Consider the following 22,393-nt stretch of genomic DNA (forward strand, 5'->3'; position numbering starts at 1 on the left):
ATGCGCAACAATATGTCAGCATCACCGGGGCCGAAGGCACTGGAGACTATCGTTTTCGATAATATGCCATTCATGTTGCAGGTGCTTAGGCACTTGCATGGCTTTTATTTTTGTTTTTGTTTTTATTTTTCATCCAGACACATGGAAAGATGGCACCAAGTCCCTGGGTACACCCGTACTCTGTACATACTAAGTAAATGCATAGTCTTTGTGATATTGTGCCAGTCGAGCCAGTCAGCGACTAGGCACAAACGGCCCACTTTCCTCCGGATGTGCATCCCGCCCCGCTAAGCGCCAGCGACTATGACAGCCGGAAACTCAACCTGGCTTCCTTTCCTTCACCAACTTCAAATACTCGGCATTCAGCCACTCTTTCCGCTCGCCTTCCCCTCGGCCGCGTTTGGTCTCGATGCGGCATCTTTCGCATCAGCTTAATCCTGCCCATGTTTCCTACTCACTCGGCAATTGTATGGGCTGCCTCACAGCCAGTAGGAGACTCAACCTCGCAGCTTGAGGCTCGCGTGTCACCTCGTTTGCCTTGTTGTCCCACAGCCGCTTATTTTGCTTCACCACAGCTGCACCCTACGAAGGGCCCGGGACCTTGTTTGAGTTTTCTCGTCACTAACACGGGGGTTCTCTGCAAAATCTGGTGAGTCCAGTTTGCTTGCTTCTGTTCAACAATCTCCCACCAACTCTTGCAGCGAGTGATGCCATGTGGTAAAAGGTCTGACCGAGCGGAACCTTCTGTGTTTTGAGTCTCTTTCAATTCATACAGCAAGCCACCCCAGACTACGTTACGCTAGATGGGAGTTGGACTTAGCTGGCGTCTGCGTGCTGTTGATAATCCCATTGGGAACGTTTCCTTACAGAGGTTCGCGGCAGCACACCCGACGTACATCACGCGTCGCAAACTGGAGTTTTGATTCTCGTATTCCACGGATCAAAGACCAAAGGCCGCGATCAACAGGATGCATTACCTTGTCCCAATTCTGCAAGAGTCAACTCATAACCGCTGCTGTTCCTTGGCTGAAGTCCAAAATGAATAACTGAAAAGATCTGACGCTGTCCTATTTTGTTTCCCTTTCTGGTATCGAGTGCATGGACGAATAACTATTTCTAACACATCCGTGCATAGTACATTCTCAAACAGGATTTCTCATCCTTCGAGCTCATCAGTTTTTCATCACTAATGTTTCGTCACCGGTGAATTCCTCTCCGGCGCTTCGGGGGACGCGTCAAGTTCAGTTGCACAGATGTGGGCTATACGGCTCTCCCCTTCTGCGAAGCTTTCACGATACCTTGACATGAGCGAACATTATGAGCAGTCTAAACCCTGAAGGAAAAGCAACATCGTCAGCTTGCTCTCAAAGTAGCGTGACTGTAAATACTTCCGGGGGGGAATTCGCGAAGAATACTGGACCACACAAGTACACGGCCAAGAGAACACCAAGGTCTCTCCCGGGCTCTACTACAGCGACTAATTTCTCACCCCTTCCACCAGTCCAACATACTTTATCCAACTCATCTTCTACGCGTGTCGCGCCTGTCGTGCCCACTGAGTCAGCAACAGCGGCCGCGTCTAAGCCTCCGCATTTTGTTCCATACGCCTCTCGTGCCCGCACACATCATGCTAGTACAAGGACAGACTTGTCCATTCACACGCAAGTTTCACGAAATTCGTTCCAGAGCAGGCAACCATGGTGTCCAGATGGTATTCAGAGTTCATATCAACATGCATCTGAGCCAGCAGGGCAGGTCTCTACGATCTCGGCCCGCACACGGCGTGCGCTAGATCCTCCGCCACTGGGTAGGGTTCGCATGCCCAATGACAACTTGTACGAGTTCACCTTCAGCGCACCAATCATGGAACAGCCGAAATCGATAGGCAGGATACCAATAGAGACTGTGCCAGTCAAGGCATCCTATTCACCAACGCCAACTATTCCCAGATCTCAGCCGCCGCCAATAAGTTCCAGCCGGAAGGGGAACAGCTCATATTATGGTCAGGTATATATCGACTTGACACAAGATGGCCCAAGCCTTGATTCGGAACCTTCAGCAGCTACCAACGGAGCAAATCTTGCTCCCGTCCAAAAAGCCGAGCCGGTGCAGGTTGCCAGAGCTAACCGCCTTGGCGCAAATAACAAAGTCAACCCACCGTCGCTATCCATATCAGACGCATCGTCTGACTTGCCATCCACGAATCATATATGTCAAATAGTGACTCATGATACTCCCCGCACTCCAGGGCAGAAACGAAAGCGCGATGACAGGCCTCCAGATCCCCTAAATGGTGTTCAACAAGTCGCAGTTACCTCTTCTGCTTCCACTGCTAGTACAAGTGTAATCCAAGGAGTCGTTAAAGACACCATTCGGCCTGCCTCGCAAGTTCCTCTTCAGGACAACATCACCACACCTGCAGAAATCGCCGTTCAGATGAAAGTCAAATCAGTACAATTTAACTCATCTGCGTTTGACACAGCTTTATATCAGCAACCTGATGCGGCACCTCCCCCTGCTGGAGTAGTGATCGGTCCGCGTATAGAAAACAAGCCCTCCTTAAGTCAGACGACTTACATCTATGCAAACCCAGCTATCCATGGAATGCACAACAGGTCTGAAGTGTGGCACGAAAAAAAAGCCCTCGAGATTCAGTCACGCGGCGGTCGCAAGTTCTGGTTCGGTAAAGTTTCTGCACGTCTGCGATGGTTGCAGAGGAAGCAGATCAGATCTTCTAAAACGCAAGACGTAACCTGTGACCAGATGCCAGAACGCGCTGATCCAGAGCCAGGAGCCTATAGGAGGCCTCTGGATTTTGGGGATGTGCCTGAGTCAAAACTCCCCGAAAAGGTACGGCAGAATCCGGACTGGCTAAAAGCCTGCGAATGGTTCAGACAGCAACAAAACTTACGAGGCATGCGGCTCCGCGAATCTAAAAGATGCGAGCAGGAAGCGAATGAGTACTACATGATCCTATCGCAGGGAGGGATTCCGGACCCGGGAACGGAAGGTAGTGATCAAGCTCCAGTATGAATGATGAACGGAGTTAAAAGGTATTAGTGGTTTTGGCTTTGATGGCGTTTGGCATATACCCATTTGAGATACGATCACTTTTTGATGAATACCATGCGGTGACTTGGCGTTAGAGTAGATAAACAGCGACTCCAGTAAAAATAATGAATATACACGGATATCACAGTACAAGACGGCGGTCAAGGTGACTCAATCAATTGGAACTTTCTATCTTTTTTGGATATACCAAACGCCAACAACATCGCCAAGAAAAAGGAATAAAATACAGCAGACGACTCAACAAGGGACGGCCACGCTCGGCCTTTGGCCATGGTCCTGTTTAAATTCCCTTTGAGAGCAAGTTCAATGCACTACCAGCCAAAATGAACCCGGCCTGATCCTTGGTAACCGCATGATTGGTCGGGATTAAAATTTCCTCGCCGCTGCTCTTCTTCACCTTGAGCTGCACATCGCCCTTGCCCTCATTCTGCAACATGTCATACAACCCAATGGTGGCAACCTCGTCCCCCGCCGCAATCTTGTCGTAGTCGGCCTCGTTGGCAAACGTCAGCGGAACGACGCCCTGCTTCTTCAGGTTGGTCTCGTGAATTCTGGCAAAGCTCTTTGTCAGGACGACCCTGGCGCCGAGATAGCGCGGCTGCAAGGCGGCGTGCTCTCGCGCCGACCCCTCGCCGTAGTTGTGCTCGGCCACGACGAGCCATTCCTGCCCGCGGGTCTTCCAGAGCTCCGCCAGCTCGGGGATGGTGTGCTTGGAGCCGTCGAGATCGTAGGCGGCGTTGACCTCGCCGGTTTCAGCGTTGACGGCCGTGTTGAGCGTGTTGGTGGAGATGTTGGGCAGGTGGCCCTTGTATTTGAGCCAGGGGCCGGCGGCGGAGATGGTGTCGGTGGTGCACTTGCCGGTTACCTTGACGAGGACCTTGAGTCCGGCGAGGTCGGACCGCGGAAAGGGGGCGAAGGGCTCGAGGAAGGCAAGGCGGTCGGAGGACGGGGAGATGGCGATTTGCACGGACGGGTCGGCGTCTTGGGAGAGCACGCCGAGGGAGGGGACGCCGGATTCGAAGGGCGTCTGGGGACCCTCGAGGCCGTGGGGCGGGGAGAATTTGAAGGGCCTGCCGGACGGGGTTTCGAGGGTGTCGGTGACGGGGTTGAAGGTGGTTGAGCCGGCAAAGGCCATGGCGGTGACGATTTCGGGCGAGGCCAGGAAGTTCATGGTCTCGGGGTTTCCGTCGTTGCGGCCGCGGAAGTTGCGGTTGTACGAGGACAGAATGGCGTTGGAGGTGCCCTTTTCGACGCCGTCCTGCCGCTTCCACTGGCCGATGCAGGGGCCGCAGGCGTTGGACAGCAAGATGCCGCCCGCTCCCTCAAAGGTGTCGAGCGTTCCGTCGCGCTCGAGGGTGGCTCGAATCTGCTCGCTGCCGGGGGTGATGTAGAAGTCGGCGGCGGGCTTGAGACCAGCCTCGGCAGCCTCCTTGAGCAAGCTCTCTACACGGGTCATGTCCTCGTAGGAGCTGTTGGTGCAGCTGCCAATCAGGCCGGCGGACAGCTTCTCCGGCCACTGCTGGTCCTTGACGACGTCCTTGAACTTGCTCAGCGGGGTGGCGAGATCGGGCGTGAAGGGCCCGTTGATGTGAGGCTCCAGCTCGGAGAGGTCGATCTTGATGACCTGGTCGTACTCGGCACCAGCGTCGGCCTTGAACTGGAAGCGAGCGTCTTCGGGGGCTCCCGCATCGGGGAAGCTCTGGAGAGCATTGACATTGTCGACGGCCCGAGCACGACGGGTCGCCTGGAGATAACGAGCAGAGGCCTGCGTATACGGGAAGATTGAGGTCGTGGCGCCAACCTCGGCTCCCATGTTGCAGATGGTCGACTGGCCCGTAAGGCTCAACGTCTCAACACCGTCGCCAAAGTACTCGATGATGTAGCCCGTCCCGCCGCGAACGGTCAGCTCGCCGGCCAGTCTCAAAATAACATCCTTTGGCGACGCCCAATCGCCCAGCTTGCCGGTCAGCTCGACGCCCAGGATCCTGGGGGCCTTGAGCTCCCACGGCGCGCCCACCAAGGCCTCGACGGCATCGGCGCCGCCCACGCCAATCGTCACGGTACACAAGCCGCCCGCATTGGGCGAATGGCTGTCGGTCCCCAGCATCATCAGCCCGGGCAAGGCGTAGTTCTCCAGGACGGTCTGGTGAATGATGCCGGCTCCGGGCGGCCAAAAGTCCATGCCGTACTTCTTGGCCGCGCTCTCCAGAAAGTCAAATACCTCCTTGTTGGCAGCAATGCCGGCCTCGAGGTCATCGCCGGCGCCCTTGGAACCCACGATCAAGTGGTCGCAGTGGATGCTGGCCGGGATGGCGGGCCGCTCGAGATTGCACGACATGAACTGCAGCAGTGCCATTTGCGCAGACGCATCCTGCATGTTGACGCGGTCCGGCTTGAGACGCAGGTTGGCCGTGCCGCGGACATGGCGCCCGTTGGAGGTGTTTGTGAGCAGCGACTCCTCCACGTTGTCGAGGTGGCTGTAGAGGATCTTTTCGGCCAGCGTCAGGCGCTGCGAGCCCAGGACCCTGCGCACGTCGGTGTACTTGGTGAAGAGCTTCTCGTAGGTTGGCGGCAGTGATTTGACGCTTGAAAAGCGCCGGCGTTGGGTGAGCAGGCCGGACAGCGCTGGTGATGCCGGTGACGATGCGTGTGCTCCGGAGCCGGAGCTGCGCACTGCGCCTCGCAGGAGACTCTGCAGGGACAGAAAATTAGCATTGGTTGGAATTTTGGGAAATCGAGCAAAGTCGCGAGTGTGCTCGTACCGTCATGGCGCCTCCTGAGCGACTGGCCAGTTCAATTGGGGCCATTGTGTTCACGACGACAGTCTTGTCTGTGCAAGACGGTCTGTTTATTCGAGACGAGGATGACTGGATCTTGGGGTCCTCCGAGCCTGGATGTGGGGTCCAAATTTTTAATTGACGCTGTTGGATTGGTCCAGGCTTGAGTCACTCAACTCTTGCGCGTTTCGGTCCGGTCCTGTGGATCACGCAATCACATCCCGGCGCCGATAGTCCGATGCCTTCCCATCCGTTGTATACGCCGTACATACAAACGCACTATATTATTATACAATATTGCTCCCCGTTATCATCAATATACAGCAACCCCGTCAGCATCTTCCAGCCACAACGCTGCAAGGTCCTTCGACAGCCCTAGTCGCAGTTTCCGGAGCACATCCTTGCCCTTGCTGGACACATGCCATCCCTTCCTCCAGTCCCAGCCTCGAGTAGTCTTGCCGCCAGACATGGTTGACTTGTGCATGTGGCTGACAAGCATTGAGCTCCCGCTCATGACATAACTGCTTCCGCTCAACGATGCCGTCGACTTCTCCATGAGATCCGCTGGTGTAGATCCCTTCAGACCCTGCCCTGACGAAAGGACCAAGCCAAAGAAGGAGTCGCAAGAGTCGTAGACCCGCGATCCCACAGCTTGCACGTCCTCGACCGCCTTGAGAAGAACATCAATCTGATCAAGAGAAATGACTGAGGGCGTCTGGTTGATGAAGACGGTAGCCTCGCCGAGCAGGGCTAGCAAAAAGTCCTCGCTGACCACTGCATCGCGCGACTCGTCGTATAGTCCTCCTCGAATATTATCATCTGCGCTGGAAATAACAGCCATCAAAGCCATCGCTGCCTGTTTCTTGAGTGCTTTCGCTTTTGTACTTGAAATCTCCTCCAGCTTCTGCTCATCACGAATCTCGTAAAACTTGCGCAGCGTAGCATAGCCGCTGAGCATGCGGCCCAGCAGCTGTGCAGCCTCCAAATCTTGCTTCGCTTTGGCTTCCAGGGTTTCTGTTCTCTTGCAAAGCAAATTGCTAAGGTCTTCGTCTAACTCATGTTTAGCCGGGAACGCCGTCGATTGAACTAGTGAATATGCTATGAGAAGGTTCAAGACTTCTCGCACCCTGTCTGGTCGATGTGACACGGCATAATACCAAAGTACCTCGCCGTATCTATGGGACTCCCTAGATAAGATGTCGGCAAACGTCTGCGTCATCAAAATCAGCTACAGTACTTCTCACGTTGGGCAAATTAGTAAACCAACCTCTGCCGTCTCTTCGGCATAAGTTATCATGCCAAGATCATTGAGTATCCTCCACATTCGGTCGACAGTTCTGCTGGAATTCTCGTCCAGTGTCGCAAGCAAATCTCGGAGGAGCTCCCCAACAGTTTCCTCCGACTTCTGCGGCTGGTCCATTCTACCCAGGACTTGGATGGCCATTTCCCATCCATCTTTGTGCGCCGAAAGACGCTCGATTCCGGCCAATTCCCGCGCGTACAAAACAAGGGTGGTGTCTTTGATCCCTTCCAGCTCGTCAGTTGAGGGTGGCACCAGACCGAGTAAAGCAAGGTCATCCATATCCAAGGTATCTATTGGCAACGGCTTGGCAGTCTCTGTAGGAGGTAGCCACTCGCCCAGTGAAGCGATCTCAGCTACAGATGATGCTACGGGAAGCGACCAGATCCTTAGAAGCCCGATGACGCCATTCACGTTGCCTTCAAAGCAGGAGGCAATGGCGACTTCAACGGCATTCACAGGATTGGGGCTCATGTCCGATTGAAGAACAAGGCGGAATGCGGAACCCAGTCGCTCGAAATAGTCCGATGAGGCCCCCAACTGCGATCCAGAAGACGCTCGGAAACCTCGAGCATGAGACAGCCTCAGGTTTTTATGACGCTGGCTTCCATCATCCCACCATCCAAACAGCCCAATTGTTGCCTCGCACCAGTCCTGGGCTGTCTCCAAAATAGACTCGTGGTTTCCAAGAACAATGCCGTACACGATTTGTAGGTTTTCATACACATCCCAAGGTATTTGACTGGATGCCTTTCGGGCCATCGTTGACATAGACTGTGGCTCAGGGGAGTAGCTGTCATCCAGGGACCCTGAGAATTGCGTATCGCGGCCCTCGGCAAATAGTTTCAGCCTATCCAGAGACCCACGAGCCTGGACACGAAACAGAGTCCAGCTGCTGTTCCAAATGTCCCAGTCGCCCGCCATAGCTGGACACTTCTCCAGCATGTCACAGGTCGCTTCCGCGAATCGGCGAACATTTTCCAGTGCTTTGCCCGTGTATGCATTATCGCCTCTTGGTCCCCTTCGAACGTTCTCCCACCCAGCATTCTTCAAAAGTTGAGAGGCCCCGCGTACATCGCCTCTGAGTAGGGCGTTTCGAAGCGTTTGCCAGTATAAGCTATGGCAAGCTGGGCCAGGCTTGTAGCGGCTGATTTCGCGAATTTGGTCCGGGTACAGATTGTGGCTTGCTTGCTGCCAATCGAAAAGAACTTCGGGCAGAGGTGGTGTCTTCTCATCTTCCAAGTCGTTGTCAAACCTGGTGTGGTGCAAGCGCAGAGCTAAGTGAGCAACATACGCTGCCTTCTCAAACGGGTCAGCATCAGCTCCAGGCCCAATGGTCGCAAAGTCTTCCCCTTCGGGTCGAGGCAGGTCCTCGACATGGTCATTCCAGAGCTTGACCAGTCGAAATGAAATATTGGCTAAAGAGTTGTCCATTTTTTCCGCATCATCCACCGCTCCGATGCCCTCGTCGTAAAGTCGGCATACCAAGTCCTCTGTCTTGAGAATCAAGTCAGGAGACTCTGTAATTCTCGCAGCATCGTGTTGGGTGTACATATCTCGAGCAATAGTCGCAAACTGGAATTCTCGTCGCAGGGAGCCCCCGAGTCGTGCTGACGACCGTCGGAAAATGTCTTCAGCTTCCCTTCGAACTCTGTCTGCTGCAGCCGGAGTATTCAGCATCATCAAGTCGTCACCTTCGCCGATGATGGGTTGTCCGTAGGGCCGGTCATTGTGTCGCATGTTCAGAAACAAGTCCCCTTCATCAGAGCCCTCCTCAGAAGTTTCATGTTCCTTTTCCTCCTTCTCCTCGCCTTCAACATCCTTATCACCCTCCATGTCTTGGTTAATGTATCGTTCGATCTCGGCTTCGATATCGTCGCCCTCTGCGTCCTCGTCGTCCTCGTCGCCGTCTCGGTGGGGCAGGGTACTGGATTTACGGAACAAGCTATGTGGTGGGAGTACGTTCCCCCCTTCAGCGTCTTCGGCTTCGGCTTCTGCTTCTTCATCGCTAATGCTAAATTGCCTGCTCAGGCTGGAGGGCTGGCGGTGACCTCCTTTGATGGAGTGGCCGAGTGGCGCATTAGAGGGCTCAGGGCGACCAAACAGATTTCTCCCCGGGGCATTCTGTGATTGAGTACCAGCGAAGCCGAAAGGTCTACCGTTGGTGCTTACTTCTCGCAAGATGGAGCTCCCAAGGTAAGATTCTGAAGGAGCTCCCGCCGGAGTGAAGGAGGCTTGTGATGATGGGGGCGGTCCAGCTGGTGTCGTCGAGGGCATAGCGCCCAAAAACGAGAAGGTCATTCCATTCCTTGATTTCTTGTCCGGGGTGGATGGCGCAGGGCTCGAGTCGGGAACCATGAATCGATGCGCCATTGCGACGGTAAATGTTGCGGACGACCTTGCCGTCGAGTCCACGTCCCCAGAGTCGAGTCAAATGCGGCGGTGGACGGGATAAGCCCCACGCTCTCAGTATTCAGAGATAGGCGAGCATATATCGTGGTGTCTTTTAAGTGAAGTAGTTGCCGCTTTGCGCCAAGTGTTGATGAAGAGCTGCCCAAACGCGTTCTCGTATATTTTTTGGAGCTCGATTGCCTCTCAATCGGGACCGGAATTTAGCCGGGCGGATCAACAGAGCCATAGCAACAAGGCCGTGGTGATGCCCCACCAAGTACTCTGTATGTCGCAATGCCAATTTCGAAATATACTTTACCCCAAGTATAATTTTTTTAAAAAAATAATAATAAATGAAAATCTCATTTTCCTTCATAGCTTGGACATTTTCAGTTCCAAAACATGAATCCATGAATTTATGCAATGGCATGCAACCCCTCGAGCTGGATGTTCAGCAAGTAACCTACCTACTAAGTACTTATACCTGGTAGTGAACTTGGCACAGTTGGCAGCCACCTTGGCACAGCGCGCTCCCCGACGTGTACAATTGCCTTGCCTGCAGTGGCCCAAGACAAAATGCGCAATAAAGAAAGAAAAAAGAGTAAACATGAGCTAATGTCCGGGCCTTTCCATCTCTGGCACGTTCTAGGGGCTGGCACGGATCTTGGTTAGAGAGCCGCGTCGGGATATGCTCGGGGTCCGGAATGTCAGGTCGACGCCACCGACCATGAACCCTGCAGAGGGACTCTCTATTCCAGACACAGGTCGCGCGCCTACGGTGTGATGGAACTTCTTTCATTCATTTTCAATGCGTCCGTCAACGGAGATGGGGACACGGACTTAGTGATTGTGTGCTCCATGGGTGCCCGGAACGGGGTTTAGAACGACCAGCGTGTCTTGTGCTGGCCGATTGACTCTTACCTTGACTTGGCACCAGCATCAAAGTGGACTGTCCTTATTAATCCACCCGTCATGCGCGGGGTAGCTGCCGGCGCTCTTCGGCGTGTCGGCATCTCGATTATCCTCACTGCTCAGACTCTCGATTTGACTTTAAAGCTGTCCGTATCCCTCTGCACGCTTTCTACACATAGCATCGTAACACTGTTTGGGGTTTCTTCAACTCGCCTTACTCTCTGCAAAGCTACACATTCGTCATCCCGGAGCTGACAACATTCAAAATGGCCGACACCGTTGGAAAGGTGTGTACAGCGCGATAACACCAGCAGCAAACTCACCCCCTCCAAATGACGCCTGCTCGTTCTGTTCAGAGACTGAAAGATTGACCGTCATGTCGCGCAACAGACCATCACTTGCAAGGCTGCCGTAGCCTGGGAGGCCGGCAAGGAGCTCAGCATCGAAGATATCGAAGTTGCTCCTCCCAAGGCCCACGAGGTCCGAATCCAAATCTACTACACTGGCGTGTGCCACACAGGTTGGACTCCCATGCCCTCAGAGACAGTTTTACCCGACCTAACAGGAAGAGCAAAGACGCCTACACTCTGTCCGGCAAGGATCCCGAGGGTGCGTTCCCCATCGTCTTGGGACACGAGGGTGCCGGTATTGTCGAATCCGTTGGTGAGGGTGTCACCAATGTGAAGCCTGGTGATCACGTCGTCGCTCTGTAGTACGTGCTTCCATCTCGTAGAAGCTCGCAATGAGCCCCGCGGGGTCGTGATTGCTAACGATGATTCGTCTACAGCACACCGGAATGCAAGGAATGCAAGTTTTGCAAGTCTGGAAAGACCAATCTTTGCGGCAAGATCCGAGCCACCCAGGGCAAAGGAGTGATGCCTGACGGTACATCTCGGTTCAAGTGCAAGGGCAAGGATCTCCTTCACTTTATGGGCACGTCGACATTCTCCCAATATACTGTGGTTGCCGATATCTCGGTTGTTGCTGTTGAGGCTGATGCTCCCATGGACCGTACCTGTCTGCTGGGATGCGGCATCACCACTGGGTACGGCGCTGCCCGTGTCACTGCCAACGTTGAGAAGGGCTCCAATATTGCCGTCTTCGGCGCTGGCTGCGTCGGTCTATCAGTTGTCCAGGGTGCCGTTGTCAACAAGGCGGGCAAGATCATTGTCGTTGATGTAAACCCTTCCAAGGAGGAATGGGCCAAGAAGTTTGGTGCCACCGACTTCGTCAACCCTACCGAATTGAAGGGCCAGACCGTTGTTGAGAAGCTGGTTGAGATGACAGATGGCGGCTGTGATTACACGTTCGATTGCACTGGTAATGTCACTGTCATGAGAGCTGCTCTTGAGGCCTGCCATAAGGGCTGGGGCGAGAGCATCATCATTGGTGTTGCTGCTGCGGGCCAAGAGATCGCCACCCGACGTGAGTACTTTACCCAGTTATGGTTATGAGTGAAGTGTCATTTTGTTAACACACCGGTCCAGCTTTCCAACTTGTTACTGGGCGAGTGTGGAGGGGATGCGCCTTTGGTGGCATCAAGGGTCGCTCTCAGCTTCCCGGCCTTGTTGGCGACTACATGAGTGGTGCTCTCAAGGTCGACGAGTTCATCACCCACCGCAAGACGCTGAACGAGATGAACTCTGCTTTCGAAGTCATGAAGAGCGGTGACTGTATCCGTGCTGTTGTCGACATGAGAAAGCTGTAAAATTGGTTATCCAGGTCACAACGTCGCAAAAAGTGGGTTAATGATGAGATGTTCAAGTATGGAGTTATTGTATTCGGAAAGGTGAGGTTTGGCAACTGGGAGTGGCGGGACTCGCCGGTAATATACGGTCCGTAGAATGGAACCTTGATGGCCATACACTATACTACATGGCAGTGAAAACGTGTTCACATATTACGTGCAATGAACATGGGCCAAGGAGAATGTGAAATGAGCAGCACAGACGTTTGTGCTAATACAAACTTAGCCCAGGCGCCTCAGAAATGCAAATCAAAATGGCTACCCTACATGGTTTAAAAAAAACCATCCAACTGTGAGTTGGATCTGCTAGGGGGCATGATATTTAAAACCTTATGGTATTCGAGTAAGTACTTAAGTAGCAATATAGTCGGAATAGCTACTGCGTGCATCTAGGACATCGATTGACGTATCATGTGTAATCTTCGAAACCAGGACGTGAAGGCGTAACAACAGGGGCGGGCACACCTGTGCACTCCAAATCCAGAGTCAGCCAACCACAGTGCCTGCAATCACGATGCATCAGCACCACTGCCAAGAGCGCGTCGCGTCCACCGAAATTCAGATTTCACACCCTGCAACTCCATTCTCCAGTCCGACGGCCGACCACGCATTCCCAAAAAATGAGGTCTTCACGAATATCAAAAGACACATCCAAACTATTTGGCAGCGCACCCGTTACCCGAACATCCCCGCCACGCCGCATCACCCGATCCCTCTCACGATTCGTCTACGCAAGCACGTCCTCAACCTCCTCGGACCAAAATGTCTCCAGAACCCCCGACATAGAAGACAGCATAAGCCCGCCCCCCAAGCGGCGCCGGCGCACATCCACAGACTCGCCCATGAAGGCCATGAAAACCGAGCTCCCCGATGAACCCTTGTCCTCGGTACCATCACCACCTGCAAAGAGGCGGGCCCGAAAACCAGCAAAGAAAACGACGGACCCTACGACTGGCGAAGAAAGGACATCGCCCCCCTCAGACTGGCAAGAGATGTACAATGCCGTCAAGAAGATGCGCGCCCCAGGTGGCGTGGCTCACGGCGCCGCAGTCGACACAATGGGATGCGAGAGGCTCGCAGACCGCAGCGCCTCCCCCAAGGACCAGCGCTTCCACACACTCATAGCACTCATGCTGTCGAGCCAGACAAAGGACACAGTCAATGCCGTGGCCATGAAGAGACTACAGACGGAGCTGCCGCCGCACAAGCCCGGCGCTCCGCCGGGGTTAAACCTGGACAATGTCCTGGCCGTGGATGCCAGTCTCTTGAATCAGTTGATTTGGGCGGTTGGATTCCACAACAACAAGACAAAGTACGTCTCTCCGCACATTCACGAGAAGGACAGCGGTTTCGAGGGCCCAGCTAAGCTAATGACCCAGGTACATCAAACAAGCAGCCGTCATCTTACGGGATCAATGGAAAGGCGACATCCCCGACACCATCCAAGGCCTCACGTCGCTCCCCGGGGTCGGCCCCAAGATGGCCCATCTCTGCCTCTCCGCGGCGTGGGACCGCACCGAAGGCATCGGCGTCGACGTGCACGTCCACCGCATCACGAACCTCTGGGGGTGGAACAAGACGAAAAACCCGGAAGACACGCGCCGCGCACTGCAGTCGTGGCTGCCGAGGGACAAGTGGCGGGAAATAAACTGGCTGCTCGTCGGGTTCGGGCAGGCAGTCTGCCTGCCGGTGGGGAGGAAGTGTGGCAACTGCGACTTGGGGTTGAATGGGCTCTGCAAAGCCGCCGAGAAGAAAAAGGTGCTCGAGGCGAGGAGGATAAAGGAACAAGTCCAGGTTGAAGGGAGTGAGGTAGCGGTGAAAAGGGAGGAGATTGTCGAGCAAGTCGTGGTCAAGAAAGAGGCGGTCAGTGAACAATGGCAAATGTGAGGGAACATACGCCGGCGCAATAGTCAAGCGTATCGATTGCCATGGCCACATCTTGTCCAGGACTTGTGGGAGAGGCAATACTAGTGCTGTTACTCCATCACGTCTGGTGGATTCTCCGTGCCGGACAGGCAGAACTCTGCTCCGTCCACCAGAGTGAGGGTGTGGCGGTCTGCACAAGCTGCATATTCCACATTTGCCGACCCCGACCACCAGACCGCACACACGGCGCGCATATGCATGAATGCCCTACGTGACGGGACATGTAGAACCCAAGGACGAGCGATGTGGCCATTCAGACCATGGCTACTGGGGAAAAATGAGTTGTCACCAATCAGTCATTGCGAGATTGGAGGGCTCGACTGTCGGCCATTGAGTTGTGTACACTAGGTATGTATGTACACAAGTACAGAGTACTCCGTACGGAGCATGAGCATTGGCATTGGCATTGGCATTGACATTGACATTGGCATTGCGGAACGTAGCTGTTTGTCGGGTGGGGGTCATTTTAGATGGGAAATGAAACGTCTGAAACGTATCGAGGGAGTCAAAGTCGCACTGTAAAATCACACGAGCCACCGTGTTCCCAGAAGGGCAGGGAGGGCCACGTCAAGGAGAATAGTAAATCTCGATTTCATGTGTGAAATAAATAAAATAACAAGAATCCCCAGTCAGAATAGAGGCAGATGGCCCCATCCAGAAAATCACAACAGCAGTAAAACCCGGAACGCCGTGCGACAGTTACACCTGTCGTCGCCGATAATTAGAATACAACGGTAGGCCACTACGCCTCTACTCCCCCAAGAACCACGCCGCCAGATTGCAATCGCTCGATACAGAAATGTCGTATAGTCATATTTCATCAAAGAAAACAGCCACGTTGTGTCGATTGAGAGAGACTTATCCAACTCAAATTGAGCTTCCGTAGTAGATTCGGGCCTTCGCACGCCGGCCGGGGCTGGTACAAGAGTCATGTGGTGGTGACCCAGTTAAACGCCACGGATGACCTGCGTTCTTTCGGATTCCAACTGTGCAGCATTACGCTCGTGTGACTGTTTCTTGCACTGGAAAACAAGGCAAAGAGTCAGTATTGTCTGTCTTGACACGGGGGCCGCATGGCAGCGCATCAATGCTTGGGTTGACCTACATCTTCCAGACCGCTGCACTTGTGGTCCTCTAACAGGCGATGCTTGCCACAGAAGTGACCACCGCAGAAACCACAGTCGCCAAAGATGCGTTGAACAGGCTCTCGGCAGTCCTTGGTGCTGCAACGGATCTTCTTGCCGGCCATGATGCTTGGCGTAGTTGTATTGTAGGTGCTGTGTCGTTGAGCGTAGGTTGAGCGTCTTTCGATGGCCGAGGACGGAGCTCGCTAGGTGGGACAGGCAAATCTAAAGGGACGGCGGCAGGATTCTGAGCGAATGTAGAGTCGATCACGGAAGACAAGTTGCTTGTCCAGGAGGAGGTGAGGGAGAGAGAAGATATTGGGTTCGCGAGCGTAGATGATTACGACAAACAAAGGGAGAGATTACAAACCAGGCTGATGGCGACCTTGCGTCAGCGGATGGTGCTCCTTTATAGGGAAGGCTGAGAGAATGCACTAGATGAAGTGGGCAACGATGAATCAAGAGGAAGAAGCCGGAGACGTTTGAGGCGCACGCCCCCCCGGCCAAGGGAGTGCGGTTCCACCTGCGAGGTGGAGATGCCAGGCCGGGTGGTTCGCCTCCTGTTGTGGTCTCGAGCTCGAGGCTCACGGTTGACGAGTGGAAGGGACGGTACTAGAGTCGGGGTCTGAAGCGCGGACCATGGATATTGACGCCGGGCCACGGCGGCTCATGTTGGAAGAGTCCAAAACAGATCGACTCACTCTTGCGTTAGCTTGTGAAACCAGAGAGACGTGATTGCATGTAGCACACAATCGATCGGCTCGACATTGTTGGACACAACAAAACCGCGGGACACAAAGGAATCAATCAATGAATGGCATAAAGAACAGGAGACTGCAATACTACTCAAGTAGGTACATTTATGTAGTAATGAATGTGTCGTCCGGACCGTGCAATTGGCAACTCAAGCTCAAGGTTCAAGGCAATTGAAAGGAAGGACGGAAGGAGCCAAGTGGGCACGATACAGGCAAAATAGATTTCAATCCGCGAAGGCGCGAGGCTGCCACTGCAGCTTCCTCAAGTACGGCTTTGAGCAACCCACGGACGACTTGAGCCGTTGGCATTCGATAACTGGAACGAATAAACCTTCTCACGTCCACTCTCGTACTCGGTAGAGTCACTTGTACACATTCCTCTCTTTGGCCTCCGTTGGCTTCCGTTGTCGTCCTGGGCCAAACGGTACGTACGTCTTCTTCTTGGACTTGGCCGTAGCCGAAGGCGCTGGCCTTTGGGTAATCTGTGGCGTGCGGCGATGGGGCTGTTGGCTGACGGGGCAGAGGCAGTCACAGAACCACATGAGCACAAATGGAGGACTTGACAAAGCAGGGACCTCCGAAAGCGGTGATAGTCATGTCGTCCGTGGTGACGTCGTGGCTCATGGCTGCTGTGACTCTGTGAGCCAGACCCGTTTTGCAGCCATATGGAGTACATACATAAAGCCAAAAGCCAACACTTCAGCCTTCACCAGACATAGCGCCGACTCCAGCAGGTGCCAAAAACGTCTTTCAGTGCTCCTCCATACATACAACACCGCTTCATCCGCCTCCCCCGACGGCGGACAATCACCGACGCGGGTGACGGGCAGCGGATTCCTGAATGCAAGGCAGTTTGTCCATGCAGATGGCTTGGTGAGCATTGAACGGCTGTGCCGATTCTGTTCGATGCAGAATCTTGAATGGAAATCGGTCTTTGTTTTCATGGTTCTATCCATGGCCCGCAGCCCAGTAGGGGGACGAGTCGTCAAGGACCGACGCCATGTCGTGATTGACTCGCTCTTTCGCCTCTCGCCAGGACCTGGAAACCGTCTTCCACCACCAGACTATGGAGGACGGGTTCAGCTTCACCGTAACATCGGGCAGGGTAGGTGATTAACTTTGCGAATCAACGCCAAGTGATAAGAGACGGACGCGCCTCAAAGTCTGCTGTTGTATCTCCTAGTTACATTGTATTGGGCTTTGGAAACGGAAGCACTGAAGCCCAAGGGAGGTGGTCTCGTGGCAACACGTAGCAGCGCTGTCAACTGGTGCTTCGCACCGACTGAGCTAGTCCGACAGTCAAGAGTCAAGAGGTGGACGGCAGGCGGTACCATGGACGGAATGTCATCAGTCTGAGCCTGGCTGGACAGAGGGGTGTACAAACAGGGCGTGTAGGTTTTCTTGCAGGGTCAAGTTACTCTTTCATCTCTCCCAAGCAGATTGAGATTGCCGCTCGGCCTTGTTCGCCAAATACTCGCTGTTTAGCTAACGATGCCAGTTTAGCGCCTTGGCGGCTTCTGCATGCCCCAGACACATGCATGAAGCGGACTGTAGCCTTCGAGCCCCGGCTCCAATGGTCAGATGGTCTCGGGATTGAAGTACGGAGGACCTCGCCTCCTGCCGGGTTTGCTCAAAGACAAGTGTCGACTGCGTACTCCGTCTGTACATACGCCTCATTCACAAGCAAGGACGTGCCGTCTAGTCCTCCGTGCCGTGGCAATCATTTCTGGGGCCATGGCAATCAGCTCCCTCTACGCCATAAGCGAGACCAACAACTACAATATTCTCAACCACCTGCTTCTTTGACCCAAGGTTGCCACATGGTCGGGGCTGTCGAGCAGTCCGTGGGCCAGAATAACCACCTTGTCAAGCTTAATCGGATCACCATGTGATGATGCAGCGGCCCTCTGTGACGCCGCTGCACGCGCGTTATTTTCTAATATCAATCGCCAAGCCCAACGCCTCGACCAGTACCTAAAGTATCTAACAATTCTTTCCTGACCACCGCTGGCTACGCCGGGCGGTGGCCCATTAGATGCTTGTCAATCATCACCCAATGTACATATTATTATCGTACTCCGTACTGCCAGCCGCCGTCCAGCCGTACGGGCCCTTGACTCAGGCTGATGATGTTGTTCCAGACCTGCGTAACTCCGTACAAGCGGAGAATACCTAGCATGTGTCTTGGCTAGTTGGGTGGCTCATGTTCTCAAAGCTCGCGCAATATGGATTCCCTCGAATGGCAATCATGCCGACAAAACTAGACGTTGCCTAGCCTGGCTATACGTGCTTATACAACAGTCTCTGCATATTGAGGCGACGAGCTACGGGCCTATGGCCCATCCTCTACAAGTCCCAGTAGATCAAGGTGTCTAGTGGTTGACCACTTGATCTTGTCGACTCTTTCCGTGGCATCAATAATCGCCGTATCGTTCGATATGCCGCCTGGCGCAACAGGGATTTGCCGTCACCACGCCGTTCGACTTCTACAAGGGGTCATGAATATCCATGGCTCCCCAAGTCAATGCGGATACACCAGGTGTCAGAGACTGCCACGCGACAATTTGCATGCCACCCAACCATGTTGGCGATTGGTCGGATATTCTATCAGACACGTCAGATCTAACAGGCACTGGTGGGCCGGGACGCTGCTGCGCATGGTCAATCACTAATAAAGTCATGTATGTACACATCATTTTTCTTTGAGCCGCTACGGGCGATAGACGAGAATATGTTTGTGTCATGGGGTTGTTATGGGCAAGACACTGCCTGTATTGTCCGCCATGAACAAGGCTTTTGGCCTCTTCAGCGAGCTTATTCGCAAAGCATTGTATAATGGATGCAAGTGTATTTTAGGAAAAGCATGTGTGTGCACTGGGAATAGTAGTCAAGAATACGCAAGAACCCAGGACGACTACTTGCGAGGAAATACAAGATAACTCGTGTTCGTCGCTTTTCCAGAAACACGATCCTGTCACTTTTATTCAGTCTGACTTTTGCAGCTCCAACACCAATGAAACAAGCTGCCTGCCAGCGCCAGTGACCAGTGAATTGTGACATGAGCAACTTTGATGATTAAGGGGTTAAAGTCAAGGGGCCTTGCAATAGGCTAGAGCAATGCCATAACAGGGCTACTCTACAAGCACCCTGCCTGCTCTTGGCGAGTACCCAGGATGCAAGGGTTATGCGGAATCTTCAACTGTCATCTAGCCCTTTATTATGCATTAATTAGGTTTAAAAAAAAGGGAGATTCAAATGCTCGAGTAGTTCGCAAGCACTATAAATATAACCAAACAAAGGTTTTCTTCAAAAAAAGGTCATTGCTTGACGTGGCAAAGTACAAAAAATATTCCGTGTGCCGCAGCGAGGACTCGAACCTCGGTTTCCAGTGATCCGCTACCAAACCACAAACTGGTGTCCTTACCCCTAGACGACTGCGGCGATGTGAAAGGAATGAGTGCTGTCAATTCGCTGTCCCATGGAAAGGGAAGGCGAAAAAATAACGTGCCGCAGCGAGGACTCGAACCTCGGTTTCCAGTGTTTCGCTGGGTCCACAAACTGGTGTCCTTACCCCTAGACGACTGCGGCTAATGTTGCGAGTCGAGCTGTTAATGAGTACTATGGACGTTTCACGCAGAAAAGTGGAGTCCAACCCTTGCACAGAGCGTGTTGGTTGGCTAGTCATGCTGTGGAGCTGTCCATTCTTCCACCAAGTTGCGGATGATGCACGACGGCTTCATTTCATGGCTTCGTTCATTGCACCGTCTCCAAGGCATATTGTACCGTGCCCGGGTGTAGATGTTCAACTACGCATCGCCGTCATTTATGCTAATAAATATTCACTCGGCAGCCATTCCGGCGCTCGCCCCCCCTTCTCGCCGTCTGATCTTCCCGTGCTCACCATCTCGCCTGCTTCCCCGCCAGCCTCTCTGTGATTCCGCGCAAACCGTCTGGTTGCATCCGAGTGCAAGGGGGGAACCACGACGCCAGACGCTCACCAAAGTCTGCCGTGTTACCGCCGTCACTCTCTGCACCTCTCTGCAACAATCATCCCGCACATGCTAGTAGTTGTCCATGGAAAGATTTCCGGCAGACAGTCAGGTTCCCACTCTTGAGGCCGATTTGCCTCGGTTTCTCCAGACGCCACTCCCATGCGAGTGCGGAATTGCCTCCGTTGAAGCACTAGCTTCTTGCTTAAATGCTTGTTATTGCCGTTGTCTTGTACAATAGTCTCGTAGGAATGTGTGTTTTCATTTCCCCGCATTTTGGCATCTTGTGACTTTGATCATGGAGCCTTCGGGTGCTGACAAGGGCTTCTTTCAGAAGGCGCCTGTCTTGAGGAACCAGTTTCACGATGATGCGTCGTTCCAGAGATGCTTTAAATGCAAGCTTCCCCCCCTTCTCTCCCCGTCGAGCCTGCCAATAGGTCCATCTGAACCGGATGCATATATATATAGAATGCTGACGAGGATTCCTAGTATTTCTTTCTGCCGAGGTAGCGTCCAAGGCAGGGGGCGAAGTATCGTCGTTTGGACAGGACGTGATTTCGGACCAGATTTTCACCTGGGTCACTGATTCAGAACACAACAAGCCGTACCTCAAGGGCTCAGGGCGAGACGCCTTTGGAAAATGGAAGGGGGAGCTGATTACCGGCGAGGGATGGCGGAGCTTGCAGGACTTTGGGCTGTCAAAGGGGTAAGGGGACCAACTACTTCCAACCCCGTCCCGTGGCTTTTACGCGAAAGCTGAGCATCGTGAATATAGAATGGTAGCCACGGGCTATGATACGCCCTACGGCGCATTCTGTCGCCCGCTTCAATTCCTCCGCACCCACCTCTGGGTCGGATCCTGTGCAAACGTGGGCTGCCCATCGGCCATGCAGGACGGCGCCGCATGCCTCCTCCGTCGTCACCTCTCCCACCCCGAGCTCTCTGCTGCCCTGTCCGCCGCGGAAAAAAAGGTCTTTACAGACGCCTACCAGCGGCTCACGTCCCGTGATCCCAAGTACGCCTGGACCAGCGGACAGTGGATGACGGAGCGAACGGGCGGGAGCGACGTCTCCCTCACAGAAACCGTCGCCACGTACCAGCCAGAGGGCGCCAACGGGTTTGCCTCCAAGCAGGGCCAGATTCCTCTGGGCCCGTGGTCCATCAACGGCTTCAAATGGTTCTCCAGCGCGACAGACTCGGAAATGACGGTCCTCCTGGGCAGGACCGCCGCGGGGGGGCTGTCGACGTTCCTGGCGCCCATGAGGAAACACGATCCCGAGGCCACCACACTGACCGGCGAGCCCAGGGACGACGGCAGGGCCCTCAACGGCGTGCGCATCCAGCGCCTCAAGAACAAGTTCGGCACGCAGTCCCTCCCCACGGCGGAGCTCGTCCTGGACAACATGCGCGGCTGGATGGTCGGCCGGGAGGGCAGGGGCATCCACGAGATCAGCACCATCCTCACCCTCACCCGCGTCCACTCGGCTGTCGCGGCGGTGGGCGGCGTGGGCCGCGGCCTCGGAATCGCGCGAGCCTACGCCCTCGTCCGGGACGTCGGCGCCGGCGGCCGCAAGAGGACGAGACTGGTCGACAGCCCGCTGCACATGAGGACGCTGGCCAAGATCTCAGCAGAGTACCGCCGCCTCATGCTCGTCACCTTTTACACGTCGTACGTGCTGGGCGTTTCCGAGCACTCGCTCGGCGCAAGGCCCTCGCCGGCGCTGGACGCCCTCACGCCCCAGGAGAAACTCGTCGAGCCGCTGCTCCGAATCATGAGCCAGCTCGCAAAGGCGTACGTTTGCAAGCCCAGCGTAGCGCTGCTGTTCTCGTGCATGGAGGCGCTGGGCGGCGTGGGCTACCTCGTCAACGAGGAGCAGGAGTACCTCAACATCTCGCGTATATATAGGGATACTTGCGTGCTGCCCATCTGGGAGGGCACGACGGATGTTCTGTGTACGGACTTGGTCCGCGCAATGAAACATGCGCGCGGTGGTGCGGATTCTTTGGCGGCCTTGGATGAAGTGGTTCGCAAGGCGTGGGGTTTCGAGGGGAGGGCAGGACGACCGGCCGGTTGGGAGCCGGTTGAGAAGTGGGCTGCGCTGAAGAGCAAGATTGAGGGGACGGAGCAGGCGGATCTGATGGGTGAAGCGCGCGAGGTTGTTTGGCAGTTGGGTGATATACTCGCCTCGGTGTTGCTGTACGTCGACGCGGGCACTGATGGGAATCCAGTGGCCAAGGAAGTATTTGTACGATTTGTGGAGGACAAGTTTGGCGTTGAGAGGAGGGCGAGAGGAAGCACGGAGGACGAGTTGAACAAGGACCTTGGCATTGTGTACGGCCATGGGGGGGATGTAGCTGCCAAGTTGTAGCTTTCTCACAAGGTTGGTTATATTTGATGGC

At 54.3% G+C, this 22,393-nt stretch overlaps 7 protein-coding genes and 2 non-coding genes across 9 annotated transcripts; 6 read left to right on the forward strand and 3 right to left on the reverse strand.

Annotated features, from left to right (window-relative positions):
- Positions 1-1,818: 1,818 nt before the first annotated feature.
- On the forward strand, positions 1,819-3,033 carry G6M90_00g075080 (uncharacterized protein; the record flags this gene model as incomplete). The annotated part of the gene is made up of 1 exon (XM_014690102.1): positions 1,819-3,033. One exon carries the CDS (start codon positions 1,819-1,821, stop codon positions 3,031-3,033), a length of 1,215 nt encoding a protein of 404 aa, XP_014545588.1.
- A 319-nt stretch (positions 3,034-3,352) lies between these two features.
- G6M90_00g075090 (uncharacterized protein) lies at positions 3,353-5,879 on the reverse strand (the record flags this gene model as incomplete). Its single annotated transcript, XM_014690101.1, has 2 exons — positions 3,353-5,764; positions 5,835-5,879. 2 exons carry the CDS (start codon positions 5,877-5,879, stop codon positions 3,353-3,355), a joined length of 2,457 nt encoding a protein of 818 aa, XP_014545587.1.
- A 283-nt stretch (positions 5,880-6,162) lies between these two features.
- On the reverse strand, positions 6,163-9,522 carry NUP85 (Nucleoporin NUP85; the record flags this gene model as incomplete). Its single annotated transcript, XM_014690100.1, has 2 exons — positions 6,163-7,059; positions 7,117-9,522. The coding sequence occupies 2 exons, from the start codon at positions 9,520-9,522 to the stop codon at positions 6,163-6,165; spliced, it is 3,303 nt and encodes a 1,100-aa protein (XP_014545586.1).
- A 1,196-nt stretch (positions 9,523-10,718) lies between these two features.
- Positions 10,719-12,160, forward strand: FDH1 (S-(hydroxymethyl)glutathione dehydrogenase; the record flags this gene model as incomplete). Its single annotated transcript, XM_066131040.1, has 5 exons — positions 10,719-10,739; positions 10,843-10,972; positions 11,029-11,164; positions 11,240-11,877; positions 11,940-12,160. 5 exons carry the CDS (start codon positions 10,719-10,721, stop codon positions 12,158-12,160), a joined length of 1,146 nt encoding a protein of 381 aa, XP_065987049.1.
- Positions 12,161-12,819: 659 nt separating this feature from the next.
- Positions 12,820-14,086, forward strand: nth1 (Endonuclease III; the record flags this gene model as incomplete). Its single annotated transcript, XM_014690098.1, has 2 exons — positions 12,820-13,511; positions 13,579-14,086. The coding sequence occupies 2 exons, from the start codon at positions 12,820-12,822 to the stop codon at positions 14,084-14,086; spliced, it is 1,200 nt and encodes a 399-aa protein (XP_014545584.1).
- Positions 14,087-15,072: 986 nt separating this feature from the next.
- On the reverse strand, positions 15,073-15,374 carry G6M90_00g075130 (uncharacterized protein; the record flags this gene model as incomplete). The annotated part of the gene is made up of 2 exons (XM_014690097.1): positions 15,073-15,147; positions 15,231-15,374. The coding sequence occupies 2 exons, from the start codon at positions 15,372-15,374 to the stop codon at positions 15,073-15,075; spliced, it is 219 nt and encodes a 72-aa protein (XP_014545583.1).
- Positions 15,375-19,360: 3,986 nt separating this feature from the next.
- On the forward strand, positions 19,361-19,445 carry G6M90_tRNA00000086. The gene has a single exon. It is a non-coding gene; the product is annotated as a tRNA-His (tRNA).
- A 64-nt stretch (positions 19,446-19,509) lies between these two features.
- G6M90_tRNA00000085 lies at positions 19,510-19,592 on the forward strand. The gene has a single exon. It is a non-coding gene; the product is annotated as a tRNA-His (tRNA).
- Positions 19,593-20,291: 699 nt separating this feature from the next.
- acdh-11 (Acyl-CoA dehydrogenase family member 11) lies at positions 20,292-22,362 on the forward strand (the record flags this gene model as incomplete). Its single annotated transcript, XM_014690096.1, has 3 exons — positions 20,292-20,430; positions 20,483-20,699; positions 20,769-22,362. 3 exons carry the CDS (start codon positions 20,292-20,294, stop codon positions 22,360-22,362), a joined length of 1,950 nt encoding a protein of 649 aa, XP_014545582.1.
- Positions 22,363-22,393: the final 31 nt, after the last annotated feature.

Source organism: Metarhizium brunneum, chromosome 4, assembly GCF_013426205.1.
Source record: "Metarhizium brunneum chromosome 4, complete sequence".
Taxonomy (NCBI): Eukaryota; Fungi; Ascomycota; class Sordariomycetes; order Hypocreales; family Clavicipitaceae; genus Metarhizium; species Metarhizium brunneum.